This window comes from Sprattus sprattus (assembly GCF_963457725.1).
Source record: "Sprattus sprattus genome assembly, chromosome: 3".
Taxonomy (NCBI): Eukaryota; Metazoa; Chordata; class Actinopteri; order Clupeiformes; family Clupeidae; genus Sprattus; species Sprattus sprattus.
Window position 1 is genome coordinate 21,454,271 of NC_137922.1, and position 17,500 is coordinate 21,471,770.

The window sequence follows — 17,500 nt, forward strand, 5'->3', positions numbered from 1 at the left end:
GAGATGAAAAATATCTTTGAAGTATAGTTCTAACCAGGAGAAAAAAAAATCGAAAACCTAGAAATCTAAAAATCTAAACCCCATAACAGGAGGGTTGTTCAAGGAAACTACCTGAAATGATTTTCGAGGTCCCTATGAAGGTTTTTCACAGATGGAGCACATGAGTACTGTGCAATTATCTGAGCTGTAAATATGGAGCTATTTCGGATGAAAAGAACAGTGGTGCCAGCGCAATAAAACATCAAGGCCTGGATAAGGGTGCTACGTGTTTCACGGTTTCCTTTAATGATTCCTGTGAAGTCTGTCTTTGCTAACACATTCGTAATTTTCTACATCCCTACATTTCTAAACATTTATCAAACTGTTGCAATAAGAACAGTGCCTGTGTTTGATATATTGTGAAAAACATCAGCCTGAAATCTCTGGGAGAATAAATCTTAGACTCTCTTAGTAGTACACACACACACACGCATGCACATACACATACACACACACACACACACACACACACACACACACACACACACACACACACACACACACACACACACACACACAAACACCCTCTCACACTCAAACACCCTCTCACACACACACACACACAAACTTGGTTTAACTGCAGCATAGCATTACTCTGGAGCCTAAATCTTAGGCTCTCTTACCAATCTGAAAGAGCGCAAAACAGAGAGGCCCTCCACATTAGCCAGACCCAGCTCCATCAAGCTCAGGCTGACGATGATGCCGTCAAAGATGTTCCAGCCTTCCTGGAAGTAGTAGTAGGGGTCGAGAGCGATGACCTTGAAGCACATCTCAGCTGTGAAGATGCCGGTGAACACCTGGAGAAAAACACACACATAGGACGACATCACCACACACACACTATACAACACTGAGCTAACCACAGCAAAACACTTCATCATTTCATAGCCGAGGAACTCGTCTGGTTTGGAATTCCAGCCAATCCTTGGGACAAGGATTGAATGTCATTCCCACTCTAGGCCCTTCCTCTACACAAAGTCTGACACAATGGATTCAGCAGAAGATACCCCTTTATAATGTGTAGCCTCCCTCAAAATGTCAACCTCTGCAGACACCACACATATATATATACTGCCTAGCATCACCTAAGGCTCCGGTTGATTCCCCCCCTAAATAGGCTCCCACTCATCTTTTTTTTAAGATTTACTTTGGGCTTTTTTGCCTTTAATCGATAGTGCAGTGAAGGGTGGGACAGGAAATGAGAGAGAGAAGAGGTGGGGAGTGGACAGGACAATGGGCCGCATTCAAACCTGTGTCCCCCATGGGCGTCAAGCCCATATGTGGTCACGGCTACTGCTTGTGCCACAGCGCCCCTCTCTCCCACTCATCTTTAATACACCCCTGCTCAGCAGCAGACACTAGGAGGTCATTTTTGTGTGGGGGGGGACGGCATTTTCGAACTCATTCCTTTAAGAAGGCACAGCGTGTGTCCGACTCACCAGGTTCCCGACGGAGAGGAGGTCGTTGAACTCCTTGGTCATGGGGTAGTGCTCCAGGGCCATGAAGAGGGTGTTGAGCACGATGCAGATGGTGATGGCCAGGTCCACGAATGGGTCCATCACCACCATGTTTACCACCTCTTTGATCCTCAGCCACGTCTCGCAGCAGTCCCAGATCAGGAAGGTGTTGGCGAACTTGTACCAGCAGGGGGGGCACTTCTGACGAGACTCCTCCAGCTCTGAAGACCAATTGCAAAACATGGCCTTCAAAATCAAATGCCGGTGAATAGATGGGGGTGAATCATTTAAAAACAAAGCCAAAAATCGTGGTAAAAAAAAAATGTCATGTTCTTTTACACAAACAAAGAGATTAATTTACATTACCTGCATTACCTGATCACAGAAGAGAGATGGACTCCTGGAATTAGGTGTGGGTGTGTGTGTTTGTGTGTCTGTGTGTCTCTGTGTGTGTGTGTCATAGAGAGAGAGAGATAGAGAGAGAGTGTTATATGCATGTGAAGCCCCCTACCCTCCATGGTGTTGGTGAGAATGCTGGCCACACTCATGGCTCTCTGTCTGCTGGCCACAGGCTCTTCCAGGTAGTCAACAGAAGGCCGGTGGGAGCCTGAGCGCTTCTTCTTCACGTCAGACTCAGTGGTGGTGCCCTGCAGAGAGAAAGAGGGGGAAAGGAAGGAGAAAGGAAAGAGGGATAGTGAGAGATTGATAGAGAGAAAGAGAGCAAGAGACAGAAAGGAAAACAGACAAGGTGAAGACATGGGGAAAAGCAGTGGTGGCGTAACTATACCTATATATACAGTACAGTATATATATGTATTTATGTGTGTGTGTGTGTGTGTGTTTGTGACTCCAAATACACTCACCTCCGGGAGCAGCCTGCCGACGGGCGATGTGGGCACCGACGTACCTCCCACCAGCGACACCACGCCGTTGCAGTCGACGGAGCAGTGCATCTTCCCGTTGGCAGGCAACACGATGCGTGGCGCCGCCAGGCTACAGTGGCTGACGTTGGAGCTGCGGCGGTCGGTGCGCCGCGGTACAAAGAGCGAGCCGCGCCGGCTGTCGCTTTCCTCGAACGTGCTGTGCTCGTCGTCGGCGAAATCGTTCTCCGAGCCGAAGTCACGCGCCCGGCCCCGGAAGCTAAACAGGCTCGCCCGGCTGTTCCGGCGCGGGGAGAAGAGGAGGGAGCCACGCGAGATACTCAGGAGAGACTGAGAGAGCCAGAGTGGGATAGAGGGGGAGAGAGAGAGAGAGAGGGGGAGAAAGACAGGGGGTGAGAGGGGGAGAGAAGAATTAGAAGTTCAACAGTGATAGAGGGTAAGGATGGTATTGGGGTTAGAGAAGAAATGAGAAAGAGAGAGAAAGAGAGAGAGAGAAAGAGGAGAGATGAAAATCAAGAAAGGCATACAAGAGGGGGTGGGAAGGGGGTGTTTTCAGACAGAGAGAGAAGGAAAAACATAAAGGGAAAGAACCAGAGGAAGCGATGGAAGTGAACATAAAGTGGTTGGGATAAGATGGTAATAGTTGGAATAGAAGAGAATTGGGTAAGACAGGGGCGGGAGAGCAAGAGACAGGGGCGCTTGCTCTACTGATACACAATACTTAATCTCTTTGCTGACTATCTGGACTTTAGTTAGCAAAGAGATTGAGTATTGTGAATCAGTTGTCAACAAAACCGTTCAGTGACTTCAACCATCATGGTATCGTGGTAGAGACGCCACCCTCACCCTCACCCTCACCCTCACCCTCACCCTCACCTGGTTGGGTGTGATTCACAAAACTCTCTTTTCTAACTAAAGTCCAAATAGTAGTCAACAAAACGACTCAGTGACTTCAACCATCATGGTATCGTGGTAGAGACGCCACGTTTGGCATCTCGGGTACCCGCCTCACCCTGACCCTCACCTGGTTGGGCGTGGAGCACTTCTTAACCCACTCACCCTCACCCTCACCCTCACCCTCACCCTCACCCTCACCTGGTTGGGCGTGGAGCACTTCTTGTACCCGACTCACCCTCACCCTCACCCTCACCTGGTTGGGCGTGGAGTGCTTCTTGTACCCGCCTCACCCTCACCCTCACCCTCACCTGGTTGGGCGTGGAGTACTTCTTGTACCCGCCTCACCCTCACCCTCACCTGGTTGGGCGTGGAGTACTTCTTGTACCCGCCTCACCCTCACCCTCACCCTCACCCTCACCCTCACCTTCACCCTCACCCTCACCCTCACCCTCACCTGGTTGGGCGTGGAGCACTTCTTGTCGTAGGAGAGGCGGTTGGCGTCGATGGAGAAACGGAAGGTGGAACGTTTGATGCTGTCCTCCGACGCCGACTTGTGGAACTTCTCTGCGTCCCTCTTCTCGACCTCGTCCTCCTCCTGCTCCTGCTCCTCCTCCTCCTCCTGCTCCTCGCGCTGCCTCCTCTTCTTGCGGCGGTTGCGGCGCTCCTTGGCACTCTTGGAGCTGAGGCGCGAGCCGCCCCCCGACGAGCTCTCCTCCGACGGGATGCCTCGCCCACCGCTGTACTCCCCGCTCTCACCGGTGGTCGTCGCCGCCGCGGCAACCTGCCAGCCAATCAGCAGGGCCGGGCACAGAGAGAGAGAGAGAGAGAGAGAGAGACCATTAACCAAAGCCTTAAACAAGTCTTAGAGACCATTATTTTTGACAAAATAACACAAATATTCCCAGAATTCCACCATCTAAATGATCTGGACAAACTCTCAGTTCTACTGGGAGAGAGGGAGGACTGCTGTAGACTGGCAGCAAAATATGTATCAGCCTGTCATGAGCTCCACAGTAATGTGAACCCCCTGTCCCACATAACCAATATTTAATTTTTGAATAATTGACAATTAACCTGCTATATGTTTATATACCACATTGTTACTATCTATGACTTTTTATTACATTTTTTGTATTATTATTATTATTATTATTTATTTGTATTAATTGTGATTGTCCATTTTATGTAAACATGCTTTGGCAACGTTGTATTGTATGCAGTCATGCCAATAAAGCCTTTGAATTGAATTGAAATTGAATTGAGAGAGAGAGAGAGAGAGAGAGAGAGGGAGTGAGAGAGAGAGAGAGTTAGCAAGCGTGGTCGTCAGGGGCAACTGGTCTCTGGTTCACACATACACATAAACACACACACACACACACACACACACACACACACACACACACACACACACACACTCACACACACACTTGGCTAAACTTTGCAGCATAGCATTACTGTGGATTGTGGAATGGAAGCATCTTCAGAGAGAAAGATATGGAGAAAGAAGAATAACGAAAAGGCAAAGAAAAGAAGAATAAAATATAATGTCCAGAGAGAGAGTTAAATGGAAAGACATTGGGTGGGTAAGTAAAAGAGAGTGAGCGAGAGTGAAAGAAATGAGAAGAGAGACTCAGAGAGCACGTAACGTAAACGAATAAAGAGAAAGGATGGAGATTTGTGGTGCGAGTGGAAATGTCTTTGCAGACCGTTATTGAGGTTGTTTGAGTGATGGCACTTCGAGTGCGGCTGGCAGATAATGATCTTCAGTGGTGGAGCACGGTGAAGCCTCGTCGCAATTCTCAACGGCAGTCTCTCACCACAGCACACTCAGACCCCTCAGATCACTGTTCTTACACTGTCTCCATGGCAGTCTCTGACCACAGCACACTCAGACCCCTCAGATCACTGTTCTTACACTGTCTCCATGGCAGTCTCTGACCACAGCACACTCAGACCCCTCAGATCACTGTTCTTACACTGTCTCCATGGCAGTCTCTGACCACAGCACACTCAGACCCCTCAGATCACTGTTCTTACACTGTCTCCATGGCAGTTTCTGACCACAGCACACTCAGACTCATATCACTGTTCTTACACTGTCTCCATGGCAGTTTCTGACCACAGCACACTCAGACTCATATCACTGTTCTTACACTGTCTCCATGGCAGTTTCTGACCACAGCACACTCAGACTCATATCACTGTGCTTGCACTGTCTCCAACGGCAGTCTCTGACCACAGCACTCAGAGTCATATCACTGTGCTTACACTGTCTATCTCTCTCTCTATCCAAGGCAGTCTCTGACCACAGCACACTCAGACTCATTTCACTGTGCTTACACTGTCTGCCTTTCAACCAAGACTACACCACACAGACAATGCTGAACAGAGTACATGTATTGATACTTTTCTCTCTCTCTGTGTGTGTGTGTGTGTGTGTGTGTCTTTCTCTCTTTGTCTCTGTCTCTCTCTGTGTGCCTCTGTCTCTCTCTCTGTCTTTCTTTCCGTCTATCCATCTATCTGTTTTTATCTCTACACTCTGTACTAAAATATAGAGTATCAAGTATTTCTCTCCCCTTTTAATCGTTCAGCTATCTCTTTCTCTCCCTCTATTCCTCTTTCTCTCACTCTCTCTCTTCTCACTCTCTCTCTCATTTCAGTGTTTACACTGTGCAAGAACACACTCTCTGCCTCGTTATCTACTTTTGTTTCCACGGCAACGGAGAGCTTGGAGCTTTCCCTTAGCACCGACGGGGATGGACAGACAAAGAGAAGGAGAGGAGAAGAGAAGAGAGGAGAGGAGACAAGCAGAGAAATGCGGCGGATGGGGAGAAGGCAAAAAGAAAAAGATGGCAGACACCTACAGAAAAGGTTTTGAGATGAGAGAAAAGAGAAGAGGAGAAATAGAGTAACAGTGAAGAAGAGGAGAGGGAGGTGCCATGGAAATGGGTGCGGTTGAACCTAGCTGTGTGTGTGTGTGTGTGTGTGTGTGTGTGTGTGTGTGTGTGTCTGCACATGAACACATACAGCAAGTGCAGCAATTGTAATATGTGTAAGCAAGTGTGAGCAAATGTGTTCACATGTGAGTGTGTGTGTTTGTGTGTGTGTGTGTGTGTGTGTGTGTGCGTGTGTGTGTGTTTGTGTGTGTGTACGTGTGTGTGTGTGTGTGTGTGTGTGTGTGTGTGTGTGTGTGTGTGTGTGTGTTTAATGTTCAGTCTGTCTTTAGTTATTTTACCATTCTAAGAAGTGTACAGGTGTGCCTCTCTGACACATAGCAGTCGAGGCAAAAACACAAAGGACTAGACATCTGCCATCTGACTCACACCTCACAGGGGCATTTCACATGACTAACATTTCACAGGGGCACACTCAAAGTGTCACAATACTGTCTGATCCTGGGGCTCATGGGGCTCGTGTGTGTGTGTGTGTGTGTGTGTGTGTGTGTGTGTGTGTGTGTGTGTGTGCATTCACATAAACACATACAACAAGTTCAGCAAGTGTCAGGTGCACATGTGTGAGCAAGTGTGAGCGTGTGTGTGTGTGTGTGTGTGTGTGTGTGTGTGCGTGTGTGCGTGTGCATGTTCGTGTGCGTGTGCGTGTGCGTGTGCGTGTGCGTGTGTGTGTGTTTGAGTATGTGTGTGTGTACCTGCGCCTCCTCCTGCTGTCTCTTGAGCTGCTCCAGCATGGCCTGGAACTCCTCCTCCTTCCGCTGCCCCTCCTCAATGGTGGCCTGGTTCTGCTCATCGTACGCCATGGCAACCACGGCCAGGATCAGGTTCACCAGGTAGAACGAGCCCAGGAAGATCACCAGCACGAAGAAGATCATATAGGGCTTCCCAGCGGCACGCAGGGTCTGTCCAGACACACACACACACACACACACACACACACACACACACGAAAATACGCACATACACACAAAAGTTAAGAAGAACAAGATTGCTACCGTACCGAAATAAGATCATAAGTATCATTACAATGGAACCGCTCGGCCTTAGCGCCATATTTGCTGTACTGTATATGGCGTTCAGTCATAGAAGCATCCGGAAGCTGACCTGCTGATAGAGGTTCTCCCAGTAGTCCTGGGTCATGAGCCGAAAGAGCGACAGGAAGGCCCAGCTGAAGGTGTCAAAGCTTGTGTAGCCGAAGTCTGGGTTGAAGCCCGCCTTAATGCACATGAACCCCTCTGGGCACTGCCTGCGGGGCAGCCAATAGAAACACTCATAATCATGAGTGACTCATAATATGTCACTCTCAGCCAATCAGAAACAACATCACTGTGGACAATCTCCAACCAGAATCACAGATAATAATGGGGACTGCCTGAGGAACAGCCAATCAGTATCATGCAACATTTTCTGCAGTTTAGAGCTTTAAAGGTACAGTCCTCGAACACAAGCGGACTATGGCTCCAGTCTTACCCTGCATCACTGCCATTGCCACAAAGCAGGGCATCACGGTGGCCGGGCAGATAGTAGTAATTCCCTATGGGAGAGGGAGTAAAAGCAAGGTTAAATCACTGATACACACACACACACACACACACACACACACACACACACACACACACACACAGACATGCATTAATACTTTCACTCCCACACTTATTCATAGGGATGCACACCATAAAACAGTCACAGAGACAGGATTAGACTAACACAGAAACCTCAGGGAGGGCTACTGTGTTTGTGTCCAAACTGAGAACTTAACTCCCGACCTTTCATGCCTATAAGCCCTTTTCCTCATCCAGGATCCCCCCCCCCCCTCTCTCAGACACACTCACATGCAGCTATCCAGGATCCCCTCCCCCTCTCTCAGACACACACACATGCAGCTATCCAGGATCCCCCCCCTCTCCCTCTCAGACACACACACATGCAGCTATCCAGGATCCCCCCCCCCTCTCTCAGACACACACACATGCAGCTATCCAGGATCCCCCCCCTCTCCCTCTCAGACACACACACATGCAGCTATCCAGGATCCCCCCCCCCCTCTCTCAGACACACACACATGCAGCTATCCAGGATCCCCCCCCCTCTCTCAGACACACACACATGCAGCTATCCAGGATCCCCCCCCCCCTCTCAGACACACACACATGCAGCTATCCAGGATCCCCCCCCCCTCTCAGACACACACACATGCAGCTATCCAGGATCCCCCCCCCCCTCTCTCAGACACACACACATGCAGCTATCCAGGATCCCCCCCCCCTCTCTCAGACACACACACATGCAGCTATCCAGGATCCCCCCCCCCCTCTCTCAGACACACACACATGCAGCTATCCAGGACCCCCCTCTCCCTCTCAGACACACACATGCAGCTATCCAGGACCCCCCTCTCCCTCTCAGACACACACACACATGTAGATATTCAGGACCCCCCCCCCCCCTCTCAGACACACACACATGCAGATATCCAGGACCCTCTCAGACACACACATACGCCGATCTCCAGGATCCCCCCCCCCCTCTCAGACACACACACACGCAGACAGGTCTTTGCTTCTAGCACTGAGTGACTCATTCTGTTAGTGCTCCCTTTATATCTATATCTCTGTCTCATTCTCTTCTTCTCCTTCCCCCTTTCTCATTCTGCTTGCTCTCCCTCTCTTTCTCACATCCCCCCCTTCTATCTCCCTGTCCCTGTCACTCTCCCTATCCCTCTTTCTCTCTTTTTCTTTCTCTCCCTCCCTCCCTCTTTCTCTTACTCTCCCTCTCTCTCTTTCCCTCTCCCTCTCTCTCTTTCCCTCTCCCTCTCTCTCTCTCTTTCTCTGTCCATATTCCTCTTTCTCCCTCTCTCTCTCCCCCCCCCCCTCTCTCTCTCTCCTTCTCTTCTCTCTATCTCTGGTGATTATGCGCCACATTGGCCCTGGCTTTCCCACCCGTCTCAGTTTAGCATCACCCCACGGCCCTACGTGTCATCCCACATCACATTAGATCACAGCCCTATTCACTGCAGTCCACTAACACCCAGCATATGAGTCACACACACACACACACACACACACAAGCACACACACACACACACACACACACACACACACACACACACACAAATACATAACCACATCAGAGCAGACCACTTAGACCCAGAATATGAGTCAAACACTCTCACAGACACACTCACACACACCCACATACATACCCACATCACATTAGATCACAGTCCACCATTCACAGTAGTCCACTTACACCGAGCATATGAGTCACACACACACACACACACACACACACACACACACACACACACACACACACACACACACACACACACACACACACACACACACACACACACACACACACACGTGTGACCACACACCACATATCAACAACACAGTCATTGGAACTTGTGCTGCATCTAATGTGAATTCACACACACACTCACACACCACACACACACACTCACGGTTGTCGCTGATGTACTCTGTCCAGTTGAAGGTGTTGTTGGGTAGGCTGATGTTGGCCAGCTCTAGGTCTTCGGTGGGGCCCAGCGTGAAGTTCTGCGGCAGGGCAGAGGGGGCGGTCGTGGGCTCGTCTATGGGGATCCGCACACATTTCTGCCGCAGGTTACCCATGAAGAGCTGCAGCCCAATGAGGGCAAACACACTCAGGCAGAACACCGTCAGGATCATCACGTCCGACAGCTTCTTCACGGACTGGATCAGAGCGCCTACAATGGTCTTCAGGCCTGGGGGTCGTGGGGGAAGGGTTGGTAGGGCACACACACACACACACCACTGGTGGGTCACACCTTCAAAAAACAGAGGCTGTGTCCCATATCATCGATGAGCCCGTATTCCCTAATTAGGCAGCCTAATTCCAAACAAGCTATTTACCAAGTCATCTCAAGAGCCCGTATTAGCCTAATTCTAAACTACTCACACACGCCCTGGCCAGAGTCAGCCGAGGGAAGATGCGTTTTAGATGCATTTGAGATGTCTCAGAGTATTTGAGATGCATTTGAGATGTCTCAGTGAGTATTTGAGATGTATTTGAGAATACATTACAAAGCTCAAACATGGAAAATACTCCAGCAGAGTGAGAATGCAACCACTGTTACAACGTCTCAGAGACACTTTACACATACGCACACAAAAGGTGGGATACAATGCTTGAGCCTGGGCTGATGAACCAATCATTGGCATTGGTTCCAATATATTCCAATATATTGCTGAAACATTTCTGCTGTGTTTAAGCCAATCAGATCTCTTCTGCTGATAAATAATAATACTCCCGGATAGCATCTGGATCTTTAATAAATCTGGGTCTGATTGGGAGTGAATCTGAATCAGATTTGGAGCGGATCCATAACTGTAGGATATTATTAAAAAGCTTTATTGTAGGCTGCATGCATCAACCTAAAATACAGTTTAAAGGGGCCACAATATCTTTGGACTTAAAACTAGAGCGCTGAAGAGCGGGGCCATACAGATGTTGGGAGGCAGCCTCTTCACTGGACATAAATATATCAAACTGAGCTCCCAGTTCTAGCATGGGATCAGGTGACTCATGTAACAATGACAATTAGTAGAGTCAGTGTAGATGTCAATCACCTTCTCTGTACAGAAGCTCCAAACAGATGTGCGCTGCTCTCAAGGTCAAATTAAACCATTACATTGTTTCATTAATAAGGCATCTAGTTAAGACTCTTTCCTCTATCGGTTGGATGAGCATTGGATAATTATGTATATCGGTAGTTTGCTTTTGAAATGCATCTTTTGCTTTTTTTTTTTCCTTTGGGAATGGTTTTGTAATTTTCTGTCTAATTTTCTGATATTCTCAAGTCTTCAATTGGAACTCAAGCCTACAAATGCTTGGAGCAGAAAAGATGTGTGTGTGTGTGTGTGTGTGTGTTTGTGTGTGTCTGTGTGTGAGTGCATCATGGCATTTCTCTGGGTGAGAGGGTGTAAATATCAAACAATGACATGCACATTGAACACAAACACACAAACGGACAGAGAGAGGGAAGACGGACAAGAGTTTGACACATAGGCTGCTGGCTTTTGCAATGTCTCATGCAAAAAAATATATATATATAAAAAAAATAACAGAACAAAAACTTAACAGTTCAGCCTCTGCTCTGCTCTATTTCCCCAGGCTCACATAGTGGGGAAATACACCTTTAAAGAAAGGATTTTAAAAGAGAGACAGAGAGAGAGGAATGAAAAAAGGAAAGAAAAAAGGAAAAAAGCGAGTTGTCAACCAAAAAAATAAATGCAGTTTATTTCATTGGTTAAAAGCACGGAATCGTGGTTTTCCAATCCAAGAGGGCTGGCTCAGATTCCTGCTTTTCCGCGGGGACTTTTGTTAGAAGGATGAGAGTCAAGGGGTAGATGATGGGGGGGGAAGCGAGAGCTCGGAATGGAGTGAACGCCAGCCCTTTTTTAATTTGCTATCTTTCTCGCTAAGGCCTCTACACGCCCGTCGACCTTTGACCTAATCACCTCTGACCCGACCTGGCTCTCACCTGGGATGACTGATATAGTTTTGAGAGCCCGGAGAACCCTGAAGGTTCGAAGTGCAGAGACATTGCCGAGGTCCACAAATTCTGTCACATATCTGGAGGGGAAGGGGGAAGGGAGGGAAAGGATAGGGTGGGGTATACATACATACACACACACACACGCACACACACACAAACACACACACATACACACACACATACAGACACACGTTAGGACAGGACAGGCCAAGACCGAACAAGAGGGAGGAGACTTCACTCATGGACGTACACCTGTCTGACATTTGGGGGAGTTTACACACACACACAAACGCTGCACGTACGCATACACACACACACACACACACACACATCCGTGCATGCAAACACACCCCTTACCTGGGATTACAGAGATTGTTTTCAAAGCTCTGAGCACCCTGAATGTGCGGAGAGCTGAAACATTGCCTAGGTTTACAAACTCTGTTACATACCTGCAGAATCAAATACAGAGTTACCATCGAGAACACACACACACACATGCACTTGACACACTCACTCTCACAAACACAGAAAAAGAGACTCCACATACAGTAAGGCTCTGTATGCAAATGTAGTCTATACATCATACTTGGAACTGAAATTGACATGACATACAGACGGATATTGAATTTGTATGACAGCACACTATAGAAGTATGACGTATACTCATTGATATTGCATTGCAACATACTGTACAAGCAGAAACAACGTATGTTGTTATGTATGAGCATGTGTAACAAGAGCTGCACCAAAACCTAGAAGCTTTTTTAAAGATACTGGATATGATGACACTCAATGTGGCATTTGAAGACAGGTCTATTATGAGGACCCCCATTGCCCCCCCAGCCAATGGGAGAGTAAGGGAGAACACCACAAATCCACAGCAGCCTCGTGGTTGGTTAATAAGTCTGTCAGTTGGACTGACTCCACCTTCTCACTTGTTTCAGATTGATGAAGGTCAACAGATATAATTAGACCCAATAAAAACAATATTCAAACATTCACAATTTACAAAATGGCATCTAATCAAAAATGCAGAGGAAAAAATCTGCCATGATGCTTCGGCTTTAGCTCAGGTGAGGCCTGAGGGCCGTGATGTTTGTCAGGTCAATCAATCAATCAATCAATCAATTTGTTTATTTGATCAAGAGGGACAGTGTACATTAATGAACATTAATATGTAAATGCTCCCAATTATATCCAAAAGGCTTGTTTCCATTGGCAGTCCCCCTGCCAGAGTGAAAAAGGCTATAGAACCCAAAAAAGGCATTAGTGATATATAAAACATAAATCAAAATCAGACAATTAATCTAAAATAAAATAAAAAGGTGAGGGGAGATACTCACGCCATGGAAATGACACTGAAGTCCAGCCAGTTCCAGGGATCCCTGAGGAAGGTGAACTTCCCCACACAGAAGCCTCTGGCCAGAATCTTGATCAGGGACTCAAAGGTGTAGATCCCGGTGAAAGTGTACCTGCCAAGGCAAGACACACATCACAACGGTATGGTACGGCAGGTGGAGGATTGGTTGTTCGTGTAAAGGTCAGATACACACAAATACACTCTCACACACATTCACCCTTATTCACACACACAGATCCACCTTTCCTGAATATATGCCCACAGATAGAGATACTGACTTTTACTCACATACACAGATCCCACATGTACACACACATACCTACACACACACACACACAAACACACACACACACACACACACACAAACACACACACACACACATACACACACACACACGCACACACACACACACACACACACACACACACACACACACACACACACACACACACACACACACACACACACACACACACACATACACACACACACACACACACACACGCACACACACACACACACACACAAGCACAACGCGCACACACACACACACGACTTACTCCACGTTTTTGGCCCATTCTGGTGGATTACTCAGCGTCATGAAGGCGCAGTTGCACAGGATAGTGCACATGATGAAAAAACTGAACATTGTATATCAAGAGTTAAGGAAAAGAAGGACACACACACACACAAATAAGGCAAGTAGAACATCAGAAAGCTGAAATTAAGGGAAAGTTTCTCATTCTTTCTGTATCTCACATTTACACACTGTAGGGCGGAAGGCAAAATGGACACCCAGATTTCCAAAGTCTGCCCAGAGGGTCAAAATGGGGCAGTTTGACAGGACCTCTCAATGATCTCACAACAAAGGACTTCCAGGGCATCGGGTGTCATGCTGTGGCAGCAGTGCCACAAAGAGCTTCACGCATTTGGGAAAATATGCCACACCATCTGTTGTAAGGGAATCTGTCTGTAGACAATGGGTGGTAAAAAGACAATCAACAGGAAGTAATTCTGGTCTCTGATTGGTTAAGACCAGTCACCTGACTGACGGAACGGGAAAAACTATACGTACAGTGCCTTGCATAAGTATTCACCCCCTTGGATGTTTTACCCTTTTATTGCTTTTATAAATAGTCATAGTCAATATAAGTTGGCTTTTTGGACAAAAAAAATCACAAAAAAGCCCTCTTTAACTTCAAAGTGAAAACATATTTCTACACAGTTATGTAAATTAAATAAAAATATGTAATGAAAATAAATGATTGCATAAGTATTCACCCCCTTTATCATCCCCTTTATATAGACTGACCTAATTCAACAGAGGTCCAGCCAATTGGTGCTAGAAGTCTCACAATTTGTGAAATGGGGATCAGTGTGCAGTGAATGTGTCTCAAGTGATTGTAGTATAACGACACCTGTGTCTGGAAGGCCCACTCACTGGTCAGTATTCAGTAATCAGTATTACTGGCTATTGTTAAACCATTAAGACCCAAGATCACTCTAAGCAACTCAGAGAAAATGTTGTTGAAAAGTATAGGTCAGGGGAAGGATACAAAAAAATGTCCAAGGCACTTAACATCCCCTGGAATTCTGTTAAATCCATCATCAAGAGATGGATGGATTGTGGCACATGTGTAAATCTGCCTAGATCAGGCCGTCCTCACAAACTCAGGGGCCTTGCAAGAAGGAGACTAGTAAGAGAGGCCACCAATAGACCTATGACTACTCTGAAGGAGTTTCAAGCTTCAGCAGTTGAGATTGGAGAAACTCTGCATACCACCACTGTTGCCTTGGTTCTTCACCAATCAAAGCTTTATGGAAGAGAGCCACTGTTGAAAAAAAGGATCAACTACAGTTCGCCAAAAGGCATGCGGGAGTCTCCATGGTTAAGTGGAAGAAGGTTCTGTGGTTTGATGGGACCAAAGTGGAGCATTTTTTCAACAGTGACTCTCTTCCATGAAGCTTTGATTGGTGAAGAACCAAGGCAACAGTGGTGGTATGCAGAGTCTCTCCCATACCAGCTGCTGAAGCTTGAACTTCTTCAGAGTAGTCATAGGTGTCTTGGTGGCCTCTCTTACTAGTCTCCATCTTGCATGGTCACTCAGTTTGTAAGGGCGGCCTGATCTAGGCAGATTTACACATGTGCCATATTCCTTCCATTTCTTGATGATGGATTAAACAGAATGTTGTGGGGATGTTAAGTGCCTTGGACATTTTTTTGTATCCTTCCCCTGACCTATACTTTTCAATAACCTTTTCTCTGAGTTTCTTAGGGTGATCTGTGGTCTTCATGGTGTAACAGTAGCCAGGAATACTGATTACTGAATACTGACCAGTGAATAGACCTTCCAGACACAGGTGTAGTTATACTACAATCACTTGAGACACATTCACTGCACACTGATCCCCATTTCACTAATTGTGAGACTTTTAGCACCAATTGGCCGGACCTCTGTTGAATTAGGTCAGTCTATATATAGGGGGTGATAAAGGGGGTGAATACTTATGCAAACACTTATTTTCATTACATATTTTTATTTTATTTACATAACTGTGTAGAAATATGTTTTCACTTTGACATTAAATAGAGCTATTTTGTGAATTTTTTTGTCCAAAAAGCCAACTTATATTGACCATGACTGATTTATAAAAGCCATAAAAGGGTAAAACATCCAAGGGGGTGAATACTTATGCAAGGTACTGTATGATTGGCTAATACCAAGCTAATACCAGGACCTTTATTTCAATCAAGTAGTCCAATCCAATCCAATCCATTTTATTTATATAGCACAGTTTAAACAAACACATGGGTTTCCAAAGTGCTGCACACAGAAAAAGAGATAAAATAAGTAAAACACATGACCCACCCAACACTTCTACATCACATCAACACGCCATCTAGTGTCCAAAGGCCAAATAAAAAAGGTGCGTTTTTACCAAGGTTTTAAAAAGACACAGGGATGTAGTTTGTCTAATATGGAGTGGCAAAGTGTTCCACAATTTTGGGGCTGCTACCGCAAAGGCATGTTCTCCTCTGTGTTTTTGCCTGGTACGGGGTGTGGCCAGAAACAGCTGGTCAGCTGACCTAAGCGAACGGCTAGGAGTGTAGGGTTTGAGCAGCTCGGAGAGGTATGGTGGGGCAAGGCCATTTAAGGCTTTAAACGCAAATAAAAGTATTTTAAAATGAATCCTAAAACGTACAGGTAGCCAGTGCAATGAAGTCAGAATAGGTGTAATGTGGTCGTACTTTCTAGTGTTAGTCAAGAGTTAAGGAAGCCACTGAAAACCATAACCTCTGTCTTTTTTTCATTAAAATTTTAAAAGTTTAGGGACATCCAAGCTTTAATGTCTTCCAGGCAGTCTAATAAAGGCTTAATACTGTACGCTTCTGACTTTCTAAGAGGGACATAAATCTGGCTGTCATCAGCATAGCAATGAAAATAAATACCATGCTTCCTAAGAATTGAGCCAAGTGGGAGTAAATAAAGGGAAAATAAAAGGGGGCCAAGCACCGAACCCTGCGGAACCCCCAGACAGTGGAGGACACATGGTCAGCAAGGCTAACACAGAATGACCGCTGGGTTAAATAAGACCTGAACCATTGTAGTGCTGTGCCTCTGACACCCACCCACTGCTCCAGACGAGCAATGAGGATGTCATGGTCTACTGTGTCGAAGGCTGCAGTCAAATCTAGGAGCACAAGGACAACACTATGGCCAGAGTCAGTAGCTAAATATATATCATTAAAAACTCTAAGCAGCGCTGATTCGGTGCTGTGTAATGTTTTAAAACCAGATTGGAAAATCTCTATAATGTTCTGTCCATTTATAAAGTCCATGAGCTGACAGTGAACAATCTTTTCCAAGACTTTTGATAGAAAAGACAGTCGGGTCCTGCATTAGTGATTCACACCTCTGATGCGTAGGCCCAGATTTGCTCTTAAGATGACTTGAGCACCTAGAACTATCTGTACATGATTATGAATGTGACATGTCATGTTTAGTCTTTAATTGATCCTTACAAAATGAGCAGTCGTCTGATGGTACTGCTGATGGTAATGTCAATGGCAGCTCAAGTAATGACAATGGCAGCTCCACTCGACCAATCAAAGGCTTAGTTGGGGAAAAGGGCATTGAATTTGTTTGTGGGACTGTATGGAAATGGAGATTAGGGTATATAACCAATCATCTTAAGACATTAAGCTCTCTTTTTTGGCTCTCAATCTTGACTCTCTTTCTCTCTTTCTCTCTCTCTCTCTCGGGGCTCTCTTGACTCTCTCTCTTTAGCTTTGTCTCTCCCTTGGCTCCGCCTCTCTTCATCTCTTCTGCTCCTCTTCTTCTCCTTTTACGTTACGGGGATGGACGTGATC

At 46.5% G+C, this 17,500-nt stretch overlaps 1 protein-coding gene across 1 annotated transcript in view; it reads right to left on the reverse strand.

Annotated features, from left to right (window-relative positions):
- Window positions 1-17,500, reverse strand: part of scn1lab (sodium channel, voltage-gated, type I like, alpha b) — a gene marked incomplete at both ends in the record, with an annotated part of 36,635 nt that overhangs the window by 17,548 nt on the left and 1,587 nt on the right. The window contains 12 exons of the mRNA XM_080834251.1: window positions 663-836; window positions 1,479-1,717; window positions 2,008-2,143; window positions 2,360-2,707; window positions 3,729-4,055; window positions 6,921-7,127; window positions 7,330-7,471; window positions 7,696-7,759; window positions 9,692-9,973; window positions 11,753-11,844; window positions 13,111-13,239; window positions 13,689-13,769. Coding sequence (XP_080690377.1) covers window positions 663-836; window positions 1,479-1,717; window positions 2,008-2,143; window positions 2,360-2,707; window positions 3,729-4,055; window positions 6,921-7,127; window positions 7,330-7,471; window positions 7,696-7,759; window positions 9,692-9,973; window positions 11,753-11,844; window positions 13,111-13,239; window positions 13,689-13,769 — 2,221 coding nt within the window. The remainder of the gene's footprint in view (window positions 1-662; window positions 837-1,478; window positions 1,718-2,007; window positions 2,144-2,359; window positions 2,708-3,728; window positions 4,056-6,920; window positions 7,128-7,329; window positions 7,472-7,695; window positions 7,760-9,691; window positions 9,974-11,752; window positions 11,845-13,110; window positions 13,240-13,688; window positions 13,770-17,500) is intronic.